Below are 16,007 nucleotides of genomic sequence, written 5' to 3'. Positions count from 1 at the left end.
TTTTCACATAACTTTAGTGATTTTCTCTGGAAATTCACTTAGAATCTGCTCAACCACTTGTACCAAAATGGCCATTCTAGGCTGGTCTCTGGAGAGGTTTGTTGGTCCAACATGGAATGATCATTGCAAAGAAAGTAATTCTTAAGGTCTGGAACATACATATGTCTACATATCTCATTCCCCCATTCACACACATTCATAAACTAACAAATGCTCATCAGTTTATGGGTTCTAATCATTCCTACGCATTGACACATCAATGGTGCAGCCTTGGGGAGCAATTTGGGGTTCAGTAGGACACTTGGACATGCAGACTGGAAGGAATTAAACAACTGATCATCTGATTAGTGGACAACTCATTCTACCATCCTGAAGCACAGCGCTGCCTCACACAGCTCTCTAGCATTTTATACATGAAGAACATCAGATAGGAAAGCAGGTTTAAACAGATATGTGCAACACTTTCTTGACTACATCTCAGCACAGGGGACCCTCACAACACCTCAATGTCTTTTTTTAATCTTTCAGTTAAACATTTATCTATTTTATAATTATATATAGAAACCTATGGAGAAGAGTACACCAACGATTTTGTTTCTTTGTTCTGTGTGACGGGTGGGGTTGGATGAGGCAGGTACTGTTTGTTTGTTGATGACATTATTTGTTTTCTATGAAAAAGGTTAGAAATCAAATATTGTCACATTGTAAACACATCATAATCACACTATAAATATGTGGATTACAGCTGTTTCAGTGAGAGAATGCATGTGAGAGTGTGTGAGAACAAAACTCTGTATTAAGGATGTTATATTCTATTGTTATTGGTGAACAAGTACTTTTATGTTGTACAAGGCCAAACGTGACCTAAACTCTGAGCTGGTTTCATAATATCAGTCCAACATGTGCCCGACAGTCCTATTTAATAAAATGGGTTCTATTAGCTCTCAATAATATGTGTGAAAAAAGTCTTACATTTATGTCATTCTGCTGGTCCCCTGACAGCCATTACTAACCCAATATCCTGTTTCAGAGAGAGTGAGCCTCCAGCATGTTGCTTTTGGCCCCTCACCAAATCGCAAAAGTATGAAAATTACCCATCCAGTCATGGCCTGCAGCTCTTTAAAAGCCATCAGCGTTCCTTTTGACAAACCTCCACATGGCTCAGGGGCCAGATCTGACTGGCAGAACACAACTCTGCCCACCGACAGCACCGACCACAAAACCTCTTGCCTCCTTCCCCCCCTCAAGAGGAACAAGGTCGTTTGGAGCTATTTGTAAGGCCGCATAATTCAACGACCGCGAGGCCTGGCGATTATAGTCATGCAGAAAGCCCAGATAAACAGCATCGGCTTCCTCTCAGCTTGTTATCAGCTTTCTCATACACTCGCTGGCCAGCGCTTTACCCCCGCCTCGCTCAACGTGTCACATCCCTCTGGAGTGTCGGGGGCCCAGAAATAGCTTGACATGTTGTCTCTGGGTGTGCTCTCCTTTTCTTTCTGTGAGGATATAACACCAGACGCTACTAAGCATTGCATTGCTCTCATTGCAGCGGCTTCCAAATAGTGTAAACTCAATAGACAGCCATGGAAGGACCACTTGAGTGCTGCATTAAAAATATGTTGTCACTGAAGTTCAATGAGGCTTTCAAGAGAATCAAGCATTTACAAGCACTGTCAGAGGTCAAGAAAAACTCTATGAATAGGTCTTCCTTTGATTTTTGACAAAACATTTGCCCTCACCAGACCGATTCAAGTATGATTAATGCTGCTGCTGTTGACATGAAGTGAACAAATGAATCAAGCTCCATCCAAACCAAGAAGGAAAAGCATCATTCAGAAGCGTTTGGGATTACTGGCATTCCTGAGAGCCTGAGATATTCGCCAGATTCCTCAAACACATTCATGCACAAACAGCGTCAGGTGTCAGGTGCTGCTTTGAGTCCTGCCAGCGTCAGGTTAGGATCGTTAAGAACGTCAGGCTTGGCTCTGCAAGGGGTTTGAGCGGCAACTGGCAACACACCAGGAACCAGGCTCTTACTGAAACAGATGCTCGCCTCTATGAATTGTGGCATATCCACAGTACTAGACTTTGCGTCACATTTCTCGGTTAGCCAGCCTTGCCAGGAATGACTTGGAAACAGAGTCTAGAAGTTATCCTGCTACACAACTCATGCAAATGTGAAATGTGTGTGCGTGTACTGAAATTACAGATGGATCGCACTCTGAGGGAAACCGGATGCAAAATGAATCATATTTTCTATGTCCACTTGTGGTCGTCGCGTGGTTTTGGTGTTTTCAGGCGTTCGATAGCCGGTCATTCAAATTGTTTCCTTTGAAATCGAATAGTCCCAGTTAGCTCCGTGTGTTTAACTCTCATTATCGACGAGAGCTGGTTTTGCTTGGCTTTTCACCGTCACATGCATGAGGTCATTGTCAGGAACACACAGGCATAAAACTTCTGATAATCTCACCGTGTGTGTGTGTGTGTCAAAAGGAGCTGTCAGTGTGTTATGCTGCAGCCCCCCTCCTGTTGCAGCTGACAGTGCTGGTAGTGTGGCTTACACATCATCATCATAGCTAGGCTACAAGTTCATGTTCTGCTACAGGAATTATGTGTGTGTGGGTGTGTGTGTGTGTCAATGTGTTTGCACCCTATAAAAGAAATTTGTGATGGTTCGTGTGCAGTACGACAATGTGACCTGAGTGAAGGATGAAGGAGGAACCCTGATCTGACCAATGAGTAAGGCACACACACATCCTTAAGGTCTAGTGTGTCAGATTTAGGGGTCTCTGTTTACAGAATATAATATTCACAACTATGTTTTCATTAGTGTGTAATTACCTGAAAATAGGATCATTATGTTTTTGTTACCTTAGAATGAACCTTCTACATCTACAGATGCTGCAGGACCTCTTCCATGGAGCCCGCCATGTTAGCAGCCCTGAATGGAGTTAAACACTTGCTCTAAATTGTGGCCACCAAAGTTTCTCCTTCACGCAAGGGACGAAGAGTGTGAAGCAAGGGGGCTGCAATCTATAACTTCACCATTAGATGTCACTAAATCCTCCACACTGATCTTTTAAAGGATTATTCCACAGCTATATGTTTCTTTTGGTTATAATAATGCTGTGCTTGTTGCAGTAACTGGTGAAATCTGGGAGCATGCCAACATCAAGAAAAAGACGTTTGACAGGACAGAAACACTCTCCCATGGCACAAAAAAACAAAACTGTGACAGTGCACACATACAGTATTGTAGGAAGGTTTGTTCAAAGTTGGGTAACACCAATGACAGTATAAAGAAAGGCTTAGGGTTAGGGACAGTGTATGTGTAGTTTTTCAAAAAATTGCAGTACTTCTGGCTTCTTTTCCCAGCCACAGAGGTTGCTGCTTGGGTAACATTTTATCTGGATAGTTCACCTACAGATAGTTTAAATAGTATTTGTAAAACTTCACCTGCTTTGCTTGTCTTGAGATGTTTAACAGATTATCTATCATATAGAGTATATGAGACAATTGATAAGCAAACCCCAACCAAGATAGTTTTTTTTTTTGTTCCACTGTAGAGAAAAACCATTGTTGAATCTCAACTAATAAAGCTGTTGAAATTTTACAAATACACTATAAACTATCTGTAGGCGGACTATCCAAATAAAGTGTTCGAGAAAGTTGAACCAGGAATTTGGTTTGTAAACTGCGATGGATGTTTACAGCAGACTGTTTCAGTAATAATTTTACTGTTGGTTTCTCTTTCCAAATCACAAATCAGTTTGAACTGTTTAACCGTGTGTGATTGTCTGACTGGTCACTTGTTAGCTTTGTCATTCTCAGAAAATCGAGTTTGAATGAAGTCTGAAGTTTTAAACTCCTAAATAGGGTTTAATTTAAAATTTCACACTTGTGTGTGTGAGAGAGAGAGCTAAATTAGAAAACATTAAGAGAGATGAAAGGGGAGGTTTGCTCATCAGGTGTACCCAGAGTCCAAACCAGACAACCTGGACATGAATCAAGAACAAGTCATTTAGAAACCTCAGTTAGACGTAGAGGAATGTCTGCGATGTCCCAGATTGTTGATATTGTATGAGTAAGCTAACATGTATGGAAATATATAAAAGACTCACAGTTTTATACATGTTTGCTCTGTTGATACCTGGCCGTGTTCCAACCTATGAACTCAGTTTAGCTTTATTTTAGAGGAATGAGGATGTGTTGATGGATAGTTTAGGACAGATACCAACACTGTTAGTCCTCCTGAATCAACTCCAGCTCGACTCTCTCGTGCTGGTGCTGTTACACATCTGAAAGCAATAAAACAAGAAAGAGAGAGGGACTGGCGAATTTTAGATGGTGAATGAAAATTTTAACAACTTACTAAATAGCTTTTTATACTGTACGTGTTTACAAGTTTTTATGTGGCGCTGATGGAACTGATGGTTGATGGACAAACAGTGAACTGATGCACCACCACACAATAAAAGAAAGCTTCATTACCAAAACTGTGCCATACCTGCAGGGACATTTATCCCTTGTTCACGTAATATTCCAATATTATAATTAGTTTTAATCCATATTCATGCTTTGAGCTAACATGAACACAGATGTTATGAAAGTGTTCCAGACGACCCGTGGGCAAGACAACTGGATCTGTCTTATTCAGTAGTCGTGCTTGATGCTTGCGGTCAGACGGTTCAGGAGAACGTCTTGTTCTCTGTGAGGAGCATTCACCATCTAAAAAAGGAAAAATATGTTTTTATAATTATAAAGTAATATTAATAAGACTTTAGGACTGTACTATTATGATGCCTTTGCCCAAATTCAACCATAAATACAGAATGAAATAATCTAAGAACTTTACCGACCTCTGCTGGTGATAGGTTTGAAGTACAACAGCATACTCTGAGTAGTAGGTAAGAGGTAATGAGGTGATATATCATGTTAAAGTGGTAATCGATATCACACAATGCATTCAGGAGCTTTTAAATGTTTTTATCAATTTCCTGTTTTGGAATGAATGATACTTTCTATCTTCTGCTAATGTAACGTCATTGTCATATTTTAGGCTGCTGTTTGTGTTGCTTTGATTATTATAAAAACTCTTAACTCTACATCAACCAGAGGGCTATATAAGTCACACTGCACATCTACTAGTCCTGTGTTAAATGTCCATCTAAACATGTGACTAATGTTTCCTTTTTGTTTGATTTAGCCCCATTTCACACTGGCACCTTGTAGCCCTATGTTTAGTTGATTTTCGGGGCATAACCCTGCTCCAGATCAGGGCCAGCAAGCCACCAAGCTGGCTAGCCCAATCTGGAACATGCCAGGGCTGTGCCAGTGTAAGGGCTTGTTTAGCCCCAGGTTCAACAGTTTGCTTAGCCTGGGGCCAGCAGCTTCTATAGCCTGGGGCCAAGAGCTTCCTTAGCCTGGAGCTAACAATTTCCTTCACTTTGGGCTAGCAGTTTTCTTAGCCTGGGCCAACCACTTCCAGTGCATCTGCTCGGGAAAACATGGTCGCCTGCAGCAAACTGATGTTTGTATCGCAAGTCTCTGAACTGCAAAGACATCTACTTAGCACACTTGAATTGAGACAAGAGGTAAAAGCAAGTACCACAGTGCTTGCAAACACACCTGTCAGGCACAAATGAGTTGAACGGCAATGGAAACTGCAATCGTTGCAGCATGCAGCAACAACACATAATAAAAAGTTGATGAAAACTGTTCTGTTCACTCTCAATGGTTGTTTTTATGTCAGTGAACCACTGCACTTTTCCCGGCCAAGTTCCGAGCACAGTGGATCACAACACTGGTCTGAGGCTAACATTTACCTCAGCCTTGGACTAACAGCTCATTTAGCCCGGGGCTACAGATGTTCTAAGAGCTAAATGCAGTGGGAACAGCTCAGTGTGTTTAAACAGTGATTAAAAGAATACAAATGTCATCAGTATGGTGGCATAATAATGTGAGCTGAGTGTTTGTTCACTATTACAAACTGCAAATGTACACAGCTGCGTCATTGTAACCTAAACTAAGAGAAACAGTTTGACCTGTGTTGAGTTAGTTAGTTAAGGTTTACACATCTCAAGTGTATAACAGAATTCCAGGGAAATTAATGAGCATAATCCCGAAATAAAGTTTCATAAATTTATAGTCATCAGTGATAGAACTGAATAATCATTTATTAAAGTAAACACAGTCTGTAACTGCATCTATCAAATACCAAAAGCCTGTCCAATGACAACACATAGCACTTGCTTCAAGAAGCAGAAACTTTGCCAAACAAGAAGTGTATCCACGCTGCCTGGTTATCACTTGATGCCAGTTGAATTGAGTGACCGAGGCTGATCAGCAACAAACCCTGCTGCTGTCATTTTGTGCTCCAACAGTCTTACTTTAAACCTTCTGATCTAAAGATCATTGCGAACATTGCTGGTTTATGTATTTCAGTGTGCAGCCACCCAGCTGGATGTAGCCGGCAGCTTCGTCATATCAGTGACCGGGCGGCCCGTTTGATTCTAAAATGGAAAGTCTGGCTGTGCTGGTTCTCTTTGGTCTGTCATCTTAATCTTCAAAGTCACTCAGAGGAACTGAACCTCCTTAGTTGCTGCTTCTGGACAATCTGAATGACTCACACCTTCCGGTCTGCGCACGCACACACACACACACACACACACACACACACACACACACACACGCATGCATATTCATTGACAAAGACTCCCACCTACCTTCTTTGGAGGTCTGTCAGGCCCCCCTATGATATCCACCCCCATAAAGACGCCAAAGAAAACATTTGATGTCATGTTGATAATCCTGTTTCACATCCCACATCATAAAACTGAACAGATGACACACACGCATTGTGTTTTCTGTGGCCAAATTCTACTGAGCGGCTTCACGTGGGTGAATGCAGTGTGTGTTTTGATCATTTCTCCAAGGATCCAAGATATCACAGAATGCTCTTAAATGTGTATTCTGTACTTGTTTTACAAGTTGAGTGAGTATGATGATAGTCCGACTCAAAGACAGAGTTTTGTGACTGAGTCTGAACCCTGAGCAGTCCACTTGAATCCTCAGGCCTTATAAGTTTGAGATCAGACATGAGGCCTGTTCCAAGAAGCAGGTTTACAGAGCTTCTGGATATCTGTGTTGAGTAAAACCAGGAACCCATCACATCTGAACTATGTCCTGATGGTAGAAGACCTGCTCTGCAATAGTCATCTAGATTAAACAGGCCTCTGACATGTTTTCAGTACAGCAGTGCCACCATGTGATCAACTACGGCAACCACATCCTTCTGAAGCAACCAAAACTGAATGGATTAAAGGATAAAAATAATAGCAGTCATAAAACCACCAGGATGATAAGTCAATAAATGAACAGTAACAAAACTACAGGGCACCTTTTACTTAATGAAATGTTTTATCCTATTAAACCATGGCCGTCATGCCGACGGTTAAGGCAATGATAAGGCTCTTTAGCAGATGAATGTGAAAACAGCTTTGTCGTGTTTCATAAGTAGGACAGTTGGTGAAAATTGTTCTCTAGTTAACAAATATAGTGATGTTTGTTTCATTGAAATATTTCCACATCAACATGTCAGTGAAGCACCTTTGTTGGTGGAACTATTTCTACAGATTGTTCTGTATTAGTGAACTTGGCTACATTAACTTGTGAATGCAATGAATAAGTGGTCAGCATGACTAGAGAAAAGAGACATTAAACTACAATATAGCATTCAAAAGTTCAATAAAAGTAAAGCTCTTATTATTACAGTGTTGTGTTAATCTCTTTAGGCTGCCAAATGGGAGCAGGAACAGTTCTGTCCAGAAGGAACAAACCATTTCTTTAACGTCTGGTGTATTGGTAGATGTGTGTATCTTGATGTTGGTAGTTTCATTTTGGTCTGTTTTTATAATTACATTTTGTATCTGTTCAGAAACAGATCTAGGAGAAGCTCTGGATGCCGCAAACAAAGGCGAGGGGAGTGTGAGGACCTGAAGCTACGGAGGACAGCGATTATTAACCACCTGTTCTGGACTGTAGCCTCCACGAAGCAGAGGGGAAAAAAGTTCAGATAGAGAAGGGGGAGATAAACTGCAAGCAGAGCGAGACAGTGCCCAGCTATCACATCATCCAAAGGCAACCTGAGGACACTCTACAGCAGGCTGCTACACCAGAGTGAACAACAAGCGAGTACAGCGCAGCAGACTTGTTTGGCCACTGAATGAATAAGGGGCCCTGTCCAGGAGAAAAGGCAACACCACCAACACCCTTTGGAAAGCACCTTCAGGTGAGGTCAAGGGTGGTGAGGTTAAGGCCACTGATTTTTAACACTCTGTGGTCCTTTCAATGGCTCTATCAATTGCTTTGGATCCTAGAGGGTAAAAAGGAGTCCTATCCAACAGAGAAATTTTTTGGACAGTGCCATACCTCACCCCACAGAGTGCACCTGCACACATTTCTTGTCCCTGAGTCTGAACCTCAGCTGCCTTCAGCTTTTCCAGAAAGAAAAAAGGCCACTGAGTCTAAGGCTCTCCATAAGATGCAGCAGATGGAGCAAGCTCCTTAAAGGCAAAAGGAGAAGTTGAAACAATGCAGCATGTGGCCGGCTCAGTGGACAGAGGAGAGCAACAGTGAGGGCTACTCTGACCCAGAACACCCTGCAGGAGGAGGAGAAAGCTGTGGGGACAAGATGGGAGGTGTGATGGTGTCATTCCAGTGAACTAGAAGAGAATTTGCTACCAAGCTAACCCCTCACCCAGCTTCCTTCACTCCCACTATTTTCCCACTTACATATCTTATTGCTCTCCCGGCCATGCATGAAGGGGGGGATCTCTCCTTGAATTGTGTCTCCAAAGGTTTCATCACCTTCAGGGAGTTTTCCCTTCATGTCCTCTTAGAGAGCACAGGCTCTTGTTTAATTATACTTTTCAATTAACAATCAATTTGTTCGAATGAACTGATATTGCAAAACATTAATTCATTATATAATTTGCCATTTTTAAGGCACAAACTGACAGAAAGTAAAAGTCTAAATCGGAATTGTGTGTATGAGTGTGATGGTCACTGCAGACACAGAATAAGTTGAAATGCAGTTGGTGTTTGCTTAAATGTTCCTCAGATTATCATATGCACCATAAGCAACTGATGTGATGATCTTATTTAATCTATGAGGATGACATGTATCACAGCAGCTCATGACTTTGAACATTTCCTGTGTGAGCTGATCTCATGCAGCTCCATTAGGATCCATCTTCAAACTCAATAATTTCTCTCCAATTGATTCTTTTCAAACAGAATATTGAGAGTCCATTAGTTAAACTGTTCAGTACAATAAACTGGCAAATGTCGCTTTGTGACTGCATTTACATATATCAAGAAGTATTTTGAGTATTTTGTTCAGCCCAAGAACAGGATGACACGACTTCTCAATAGAAAAGGAAGAATTTAAATCTTCAGAGACATCAGTGTGAGATGCTTGAAATTATTAAAGATTTGATATCTTTGAATGATAATTATGAAAAAATATTTTTAATAATTATCCCCATGAAGCTGTAACAGTATGAGTGGAACTTCTCTTGCTTTGTGTAGTAACAGTTTAATACCACCTGGTGGCAACTGTGTCCTGTACTGTGCTGTTAATTCCTCACTCAGCTTTGCCATCTACTGCGTGATGGATACCTGTTTTGTCCTGCTAATTCAATGAACCTGCATCATGCATAATTTCATGACTGCATATAATAAAATGACATGTACATACTCTACTACTCTAAAACTACTTCCGCAGTAAACATTTGTGCCAGTTCTAATCTACTAAGTGAATTGCTGTGAGCTGCTTCTTCTCGCTTCTTCTGTGTTGCCATTGTTCACTGTGCTGGATAAACTTTGAACTGGCACCGATATATTACTACACACATATTTTCCTGCATGATATAAAAAACACTCTCATTTTATATATCTCAAGGATAATGTTGTATAGTTACTATGCAGATAACAGGTTGTGGAAATACACTTTGAGCCACTTCATCAGCATCAACCTTGGCCATCGTTTAATACAAACATATATAATATTGCAAAAATAAATAAATACAGGTGTCCTACCATACATGAAAGCAGTGAAGGCTACCACCTGCAGCAAATGTGGGACAATGAATTTAATAGCTTTAATATTGTCTCCACTTTACTATTTATCTACATAGTGATACTTGTACTTTTAAGATGCAAGTTTAAATGGGTTAAGTTTTTATGAAAATCTCTGTCATGCCTGTCATGCTTGTTGTACATAGTAAAACAGTGTGGTAATATATTAAGCATTAGATATGACAAGCTGATACGTACACATTAGTTTATTTCATGGTTAACTGTCCACGGTCCTCCCACAGTACTAGCTGTGCTGTAGCCTGAACAGACCGTTAGTTATGGCCCTTTTTCACAGCAGCCATTTTGACATGAAATAGTCGGGTCAACACAGGTATTAACAATTACACTAATTAAGATTGTGTTCCATTTATGAGAGCGAGCCAACACGCAGCACAGCAGAGTCCTGACCCGAATGGAACAGAGCTGTAATTAGTCTCATTGGTAACACCTGAGTTCACCTGCTTTCATGTCAAAATGGCTGACAGTCAGGGCACCTGCCCAGTTTTCTACCAGTTCACCTGACCTCACAACACAAATCAATTTCTCACCAAAAACTTAAAAAGGGGACTTCAGGTGTAGTGTATAGTTATATTTTTACGTGAAAAAAATCATATAGTTTATAGTATAATATAGTTTTAATATAGTTTTTACATCATTCCCTGATTCACAACCAGTAGGTTGCTGTTGTCCCACTCAACTTGAACTTATACTGCCTCTGATTAGCCCCTTTGTTAGGTTAGGTTAAAGGTTATACTAGTCAAATGGAGTTAAAGTGCAGGGGGCCTTAAATTCCACTGTAGTTTAACATAATGCTCCTATTATCCTAACAGTATCGTTTCTGGTGGTCACACTTTGACAACAACTTCCCCTGAAACTCAAACAAAAGTAACAATAGGTGTGTCAGTCAGCAGCGGGACAGACAGAGGGATGTCCCGGTCCTGGGTCAGCTCTAGGTCGCTCATGTCCCCTAAGCAACGGCCTGATTAATGCAAACACTGCGTTACTATGGAGGCCGAGACACAATCAGTTCATTACACTCGCCGGGACTGACCTGGGACAGCAGAGCGCCCCGCGGACATGGAGGAGTCACCTGCTGAGGACAGGAGACTGGGCTTTATAGCGGACTACGTGCTGAGGACTCTGAAACTGAAGCAGGACAAATGGCAGAAATGTGTGTCCAGCGAGGAGAACAGGCAGGTGCTGCAGGAGTTCCTGGACCGAGCCGAGCAGAGGACTCTGGTGGTGTCAGTGACCGCGGGCGGTATGCTGCAGCCCGCCACCGCCTTCACGGCCAGCACCAAGACCAAAGCGGTGTACTTTGTGAAACACGGCAGAGTAACGCTGAGTCCAGACTCCATGAAAGATAACTTGGTGTACGGGGACCTGTCTTACGCTCCACTGGACCAGTTTTCTGCTCTGGTTGAGGAGGTAAGCAGCAGAGCAGAGCATGTTAATGATTGTTGGCTGTCTTAACGTGACCACTCACATTTCTCTGTCACACACACACACGTTTTAAAATGAGATAAATTACTCTGAATTACATATACGTACACTCAGGTACTTTAAGTAACCTATAAAAGTTGGCACTTGTAGTTCACGACATGTCTACAGCAAATATTAAACTTTATGCGCCACTTCATCCAGGGCCGGACAGCCGGGGAGCAGCCACAGGGCAAAAATGAGCTATGTCCCCCTGTTGACACCCACCCCACTGTTTGTCTCACTCTCTGTCATTGTGTGCACAGGTCTCTAATTTGCAAACAGTTGGTGGTGGTGGTGAAAATGGTTAAATGTTTGCCAGGCTACATTTTAGAGGGAAGTACATGTATTCGTTACCTGTGGCTAATAGCAAACAAATTACGTTAGCTTAATCTGTGTACAGCATTTAAATGCTTCCCAATACTACAACTTTATACTACTATATACTATACTGCTATACTTTTAAGTGAGATTTTTAATCTTACATGTAACAGAGTACACAAATTGTGGAATTACTACTTTTGCTTATGTAAAAATACTCTTTTTAATACTGGTTTGTGGCATAAACACTATAAATAGAGATGTTCCGTATCCGGGACATCACCCACACGTAACAAAAACGAATTCCTCGAGTGGAATTATTATCATATATTATTTATCATAGTGTATTGCACAGGTCAGTTAAACATAAATGACAACATACAGTAGATGGGTAAGATGAATTTCAGTAATTAAAGTAAACCCAGATGTATTTAAAATAAGGAGTAGGGACATGTTGCCTCAAGGTCTCCATCATTTAGTTGTACACAAAGTAGACCTATTAAGCTAATTGGCAAATAATTACATTATCACAAACTAATTACCACAGTGGCTTGGGGCCTCTGAGGGTCTTGTGCTGTGGTCTAATCCAGCCTTACTGGATCTATCTGACAGAAGTTAGGATGAGTTTATAAACTATGATATGCAATGTTCAAATTTTAATTCAAAACTTTTAATTTGGTGACTTTAATTTAAGTAAAAGATCTAAATAATTCTCCACCACTGTATGTTATCACATATTATTTCCTTATATTCCACCAGGTTGTGGCCCCACTGCTGTCTAACAGTAAGAACCACACTGAGTGGCCTCAGGTAGTGTCTCAGGATGTCAGACGCCACGTCCACTCCCTCAAGACCAATGTGTTTGTGGTGTCAGGCCAAGTCCGAGGCAAGACACTGCTGCCTCTCCCTGCAGGCTCAGAGCGAGTAGATCAAGCTGCCCTGGAGACAGACAAAAGGTAAACAAACACAGGAGACCTAAAGGTTTATGCCAATGCATCATTTATCCCACCTCTACACTGCAAAACCGTTTTCTTGTGCACCTTCACAGGGGGGAAATAGTGGATAAGAGCATCATCCACTCCTTGGAGTCAGCAGTGATTGAGTGGAGCCATCAGATCCGAGCCGTCCTGAAGAAAGACTCCTGTGAGGCTCTGCTAGAAGGCAAAAACCCCACACCACACACAGAGCTGCTCTTCTGGAAGAACAGGTCAGCACCTCAGCACCTCTGTTATTACAGACACTGCATATCCACTGGCAACTTCTGAGAAGCACTTGTTCCAGTGTCACGATTGTGTTGAAATAACACGTCCCTACAGGACCTCAAAGTTAAAATGGTTTTAGAAGTTTATGCTGCGCTACTAATTGTTCTAGTTTCAGAACACCTGTGCTATCAAGTGAGAAATGTTATTTAGGGCCCAGCGCTCCTTTTTATTTCTTTGTTGTGCTAACGCAGCAGAATTATATCTTATGAGGCCAATATCCACCACTTTTATCATTTGTGTGCTCTGACAGAAACGTGTTTGTTCTCCATCTGTTTTATATTTATATGCAAATATGGGGTGCATCCACTCTGGTTGTACTAGCTCTCGATAAGTTCAAACTTAGCCTGGCTATAGTGTAATTATGTACTAAGTAGAGATGAGTTGTAACTCAATATGTACGACAATGCCAGGGGGAACAGTTGTGTAACTAAACTAACTGACATAATTAATGTTGGCTTATAGCAAGCTAACGTAATTCTATAACAGCTAATATATGAGCATTTAGATTCAAGAGGGAATACTGTCAAGATGTCTTAGATGTGAGACACCTGATCAAAATGTTTGCATATTATGTCTGAAGTGTTTATTTAGTTGAGATTTACTGTATTTTCCGGACTATAAGCCGCTACTTTTTCCCCACGCTTTAGACCATATGGCTTATACAACGGTGCGGCTAATTTATAGTATTATTATTTATATATATTATTTTTTACTGGCCAATGGCCAACAGGGGGGCATTCTCTAGCAGTAAATACAAAAGTGAGACAGACATGTGGGGAAAGATTATGCACTGAAGAAGACACTCGTTTTGATTTTGATTTTGAACTGTCATTTTGCACATCATGCAAAACACACAAAGAAATGCATATGATGCAGCTTTTAAGTTAAAGGCAATCGATCTGGCCGTCAAAGAAGGAAATAGAGCTATTGCACGTAATCTTGGCATCCCGTGTTGATGGTGTGTTGATGCCGTACTGCCAATTTTCAGGCACAGTTTGAAAAAAGCATGTCTTAAATTAAAACCTAAAAAATCTTCCGTGTACCGTCTTTCTGTGTAAATACCTCATGTTACAACATGAAAACCTGCGGCTTATATTCAAGTGCGGCCTCTATATGTACAAAATGTATTTTGTTTTAAAATTTAGCTGGTGCGGCTTATATTCAGGTGCGCTCAATAGTCCAGAAAATACAGTACTCATCACAAAATTTAATTTGGTTGCACCACATATGCCAGGTCCAACACAGAGATTTATTATAACTAAAAAAGTACTGCCAGGAGTAACTGTTGTATAGCTAACTGACAAAACAAATGTTGACTTACATAAGCTAACGTTATTAATATGTGTCTTTTAGTGGAGATTTACCCAAAGCTGGTTTCACCACATAAATTAGTTTTTCCATGCAGTTGTTACTAAATATTTATTTATATGAACCGAACTAACTGATAAAATGAACATTAGCTTGCAGCATGTATATCTTATCAGCTCATATTATTTGTTAATATATCTATGTTGAGAGTGAAAGAGTTGCTAATATGGAAAATGAGATATTTTACATGACACTTGATGAAAATGTTGTAGTCTAGTTATACCTGAAGTATTTACTAAATTAAGATTTAAAAATTACCAAATTAAAAACGGTTGCATGACACAAATTGTTGATTGTTACTAAATATTTATAACTGGCAGGTGGAGCTGATCTGACCTTGACAAGTGATTGAGAAATTACTTTAAACAAAAACTAAATATAGTTAGCATAATTGGATATTTCCATCTCGCTGTAAACTACATGAATGCTATCTCTAAAGCAAATATTCTGCCATATATACGCACATTAGTAAAGTCTTATCTACATTTACAAATGATTGATGTTTAAGTTTATCATAACTTATATATAAATCTGTTTTATTTTTACCAGTTATGTTAGTCTGTGATGCTGCATTAACTTTCCATCTACATAGCTGATTGCTGTTGATTGCACTGCAGCACAGATGTTTGCTAGCAAATGAGTGCTTCACTAGCTATCGCATTCATTATTAGATTCAGTTAATTACTAGTTTGAAAATAGTGAGGTTGCTAATTTTCAATTACCAGCTAGAATTAGACTGTGGTGGGTGTTTTTTTTTTTTTTTTGAGCAAATTTCAACAGAGCTCACTGTGGACAGTTTGATGCAGACTCCTGGTGCAGCCCAGTTCAGTGGCCTTCTACAGATATGAAACCTTTTCATTCTCCTTGTTGTCCTCTTAAAGATGTGCAGATCTAGAGTGCATCCACACCCAGTTAAAATCCTCGAAGGTGGCCAAGATGGGGAGGCTGTTGGAGGCTGTAGAGAGCAGCTATTCCCCTGCTTTTACGAACATACAACAGGATGTCCTCGCAGGTAATAACACAAAATATATACCTAGAGATATGAAATGAGGCCCGCTTTCATGCCTGTACTGACTTTCATCACATCTTCACTCGGCAGCCTTGGAGGAAGCAAAGGACATCTGCACCTACTTGAAGCCTCTGCAGCGTCTGTTTGAGGACATGGAGAACACAGAGTTCCCTGAAGTCAGGGGTCAAATTGGCCCTTTGATGCACACAGTGTGCCTGGTGTGGGCCAACTCCAGATATTACAACACCCCAGCACGACTCATTGTTCTGCTCCAGGAGACCTGCAACCTCCTCATACAGCAGGTCATCTGCAGCGTTTTCTTAGTGTCAAGTGGCAATCCAATCCCACAAGCCTGTTTTTAGTGCTATTTTTGGAGTTACACTCTTTGTTGCTAAGACGTCATTACTGTGTTTCTGTGCTGCACTTGT

General features: G+C 40.8%; 1 protein-coding gene across 3 annotated transcripts in view; it reads left to right on the top strand.

Moving 5' to 3' along the window:
• The first annotated feature begins 10,678 nt into the window (after positions 1-10,678).
• The window catches only part of dnah9 (dynein, axonemal, heavy chain 9), a 155,278-nt gene continuing 149,949 nt past the window's right edge, over positions 10,679-16,007 (top strand). For all 3 annotated transcript variants that reach the window (XM_027289342.1, XM_027289343.1, XM_027289344.1), the window contains exons 1-5: positions 10,679-11,568; positions 12,700-12,896; positions 12,989-13,147; positions 15,452-15,582; positions 15,670-15,881. In XM_027289342.1, coding sequence (XP_027145143.1) covers positions 11,218-11,568; positions 12,700-12,896; positions 12,989-13,147; positions 15,452-15,582; positions 15,670-15,881 — 1,050 coding nt within the window. In that variant the 5' untranslated portion in view covers positions 10,679-11,217. The remainder of the gene's footprint in view (positions 11,569-12,699; positions 12,897-12,988; positions 13,148-15,451; positions 15,583-15,669; positions 15,882-16,007) is intronic.

The sequence above is a fragment of the Larimichthys crocea genome, chromosome XVI (assembly GCF_000972845.2).
Source record: "Larimichthys crocea isolate SSNF chromosome XVI, L_crocea_2.0, whole genome shotgun sequence".
NCBI lineage: Eukaryota > Metazoa > Chordata > Actinopteri > Sciaenidae > Larimichthys > Larimichthys crocea.
The sequence above is the reverse complement of the archived record's forward strand: the minus strand, read 5'-3'. Positions and strand labels throughout refer to the sequence as shown.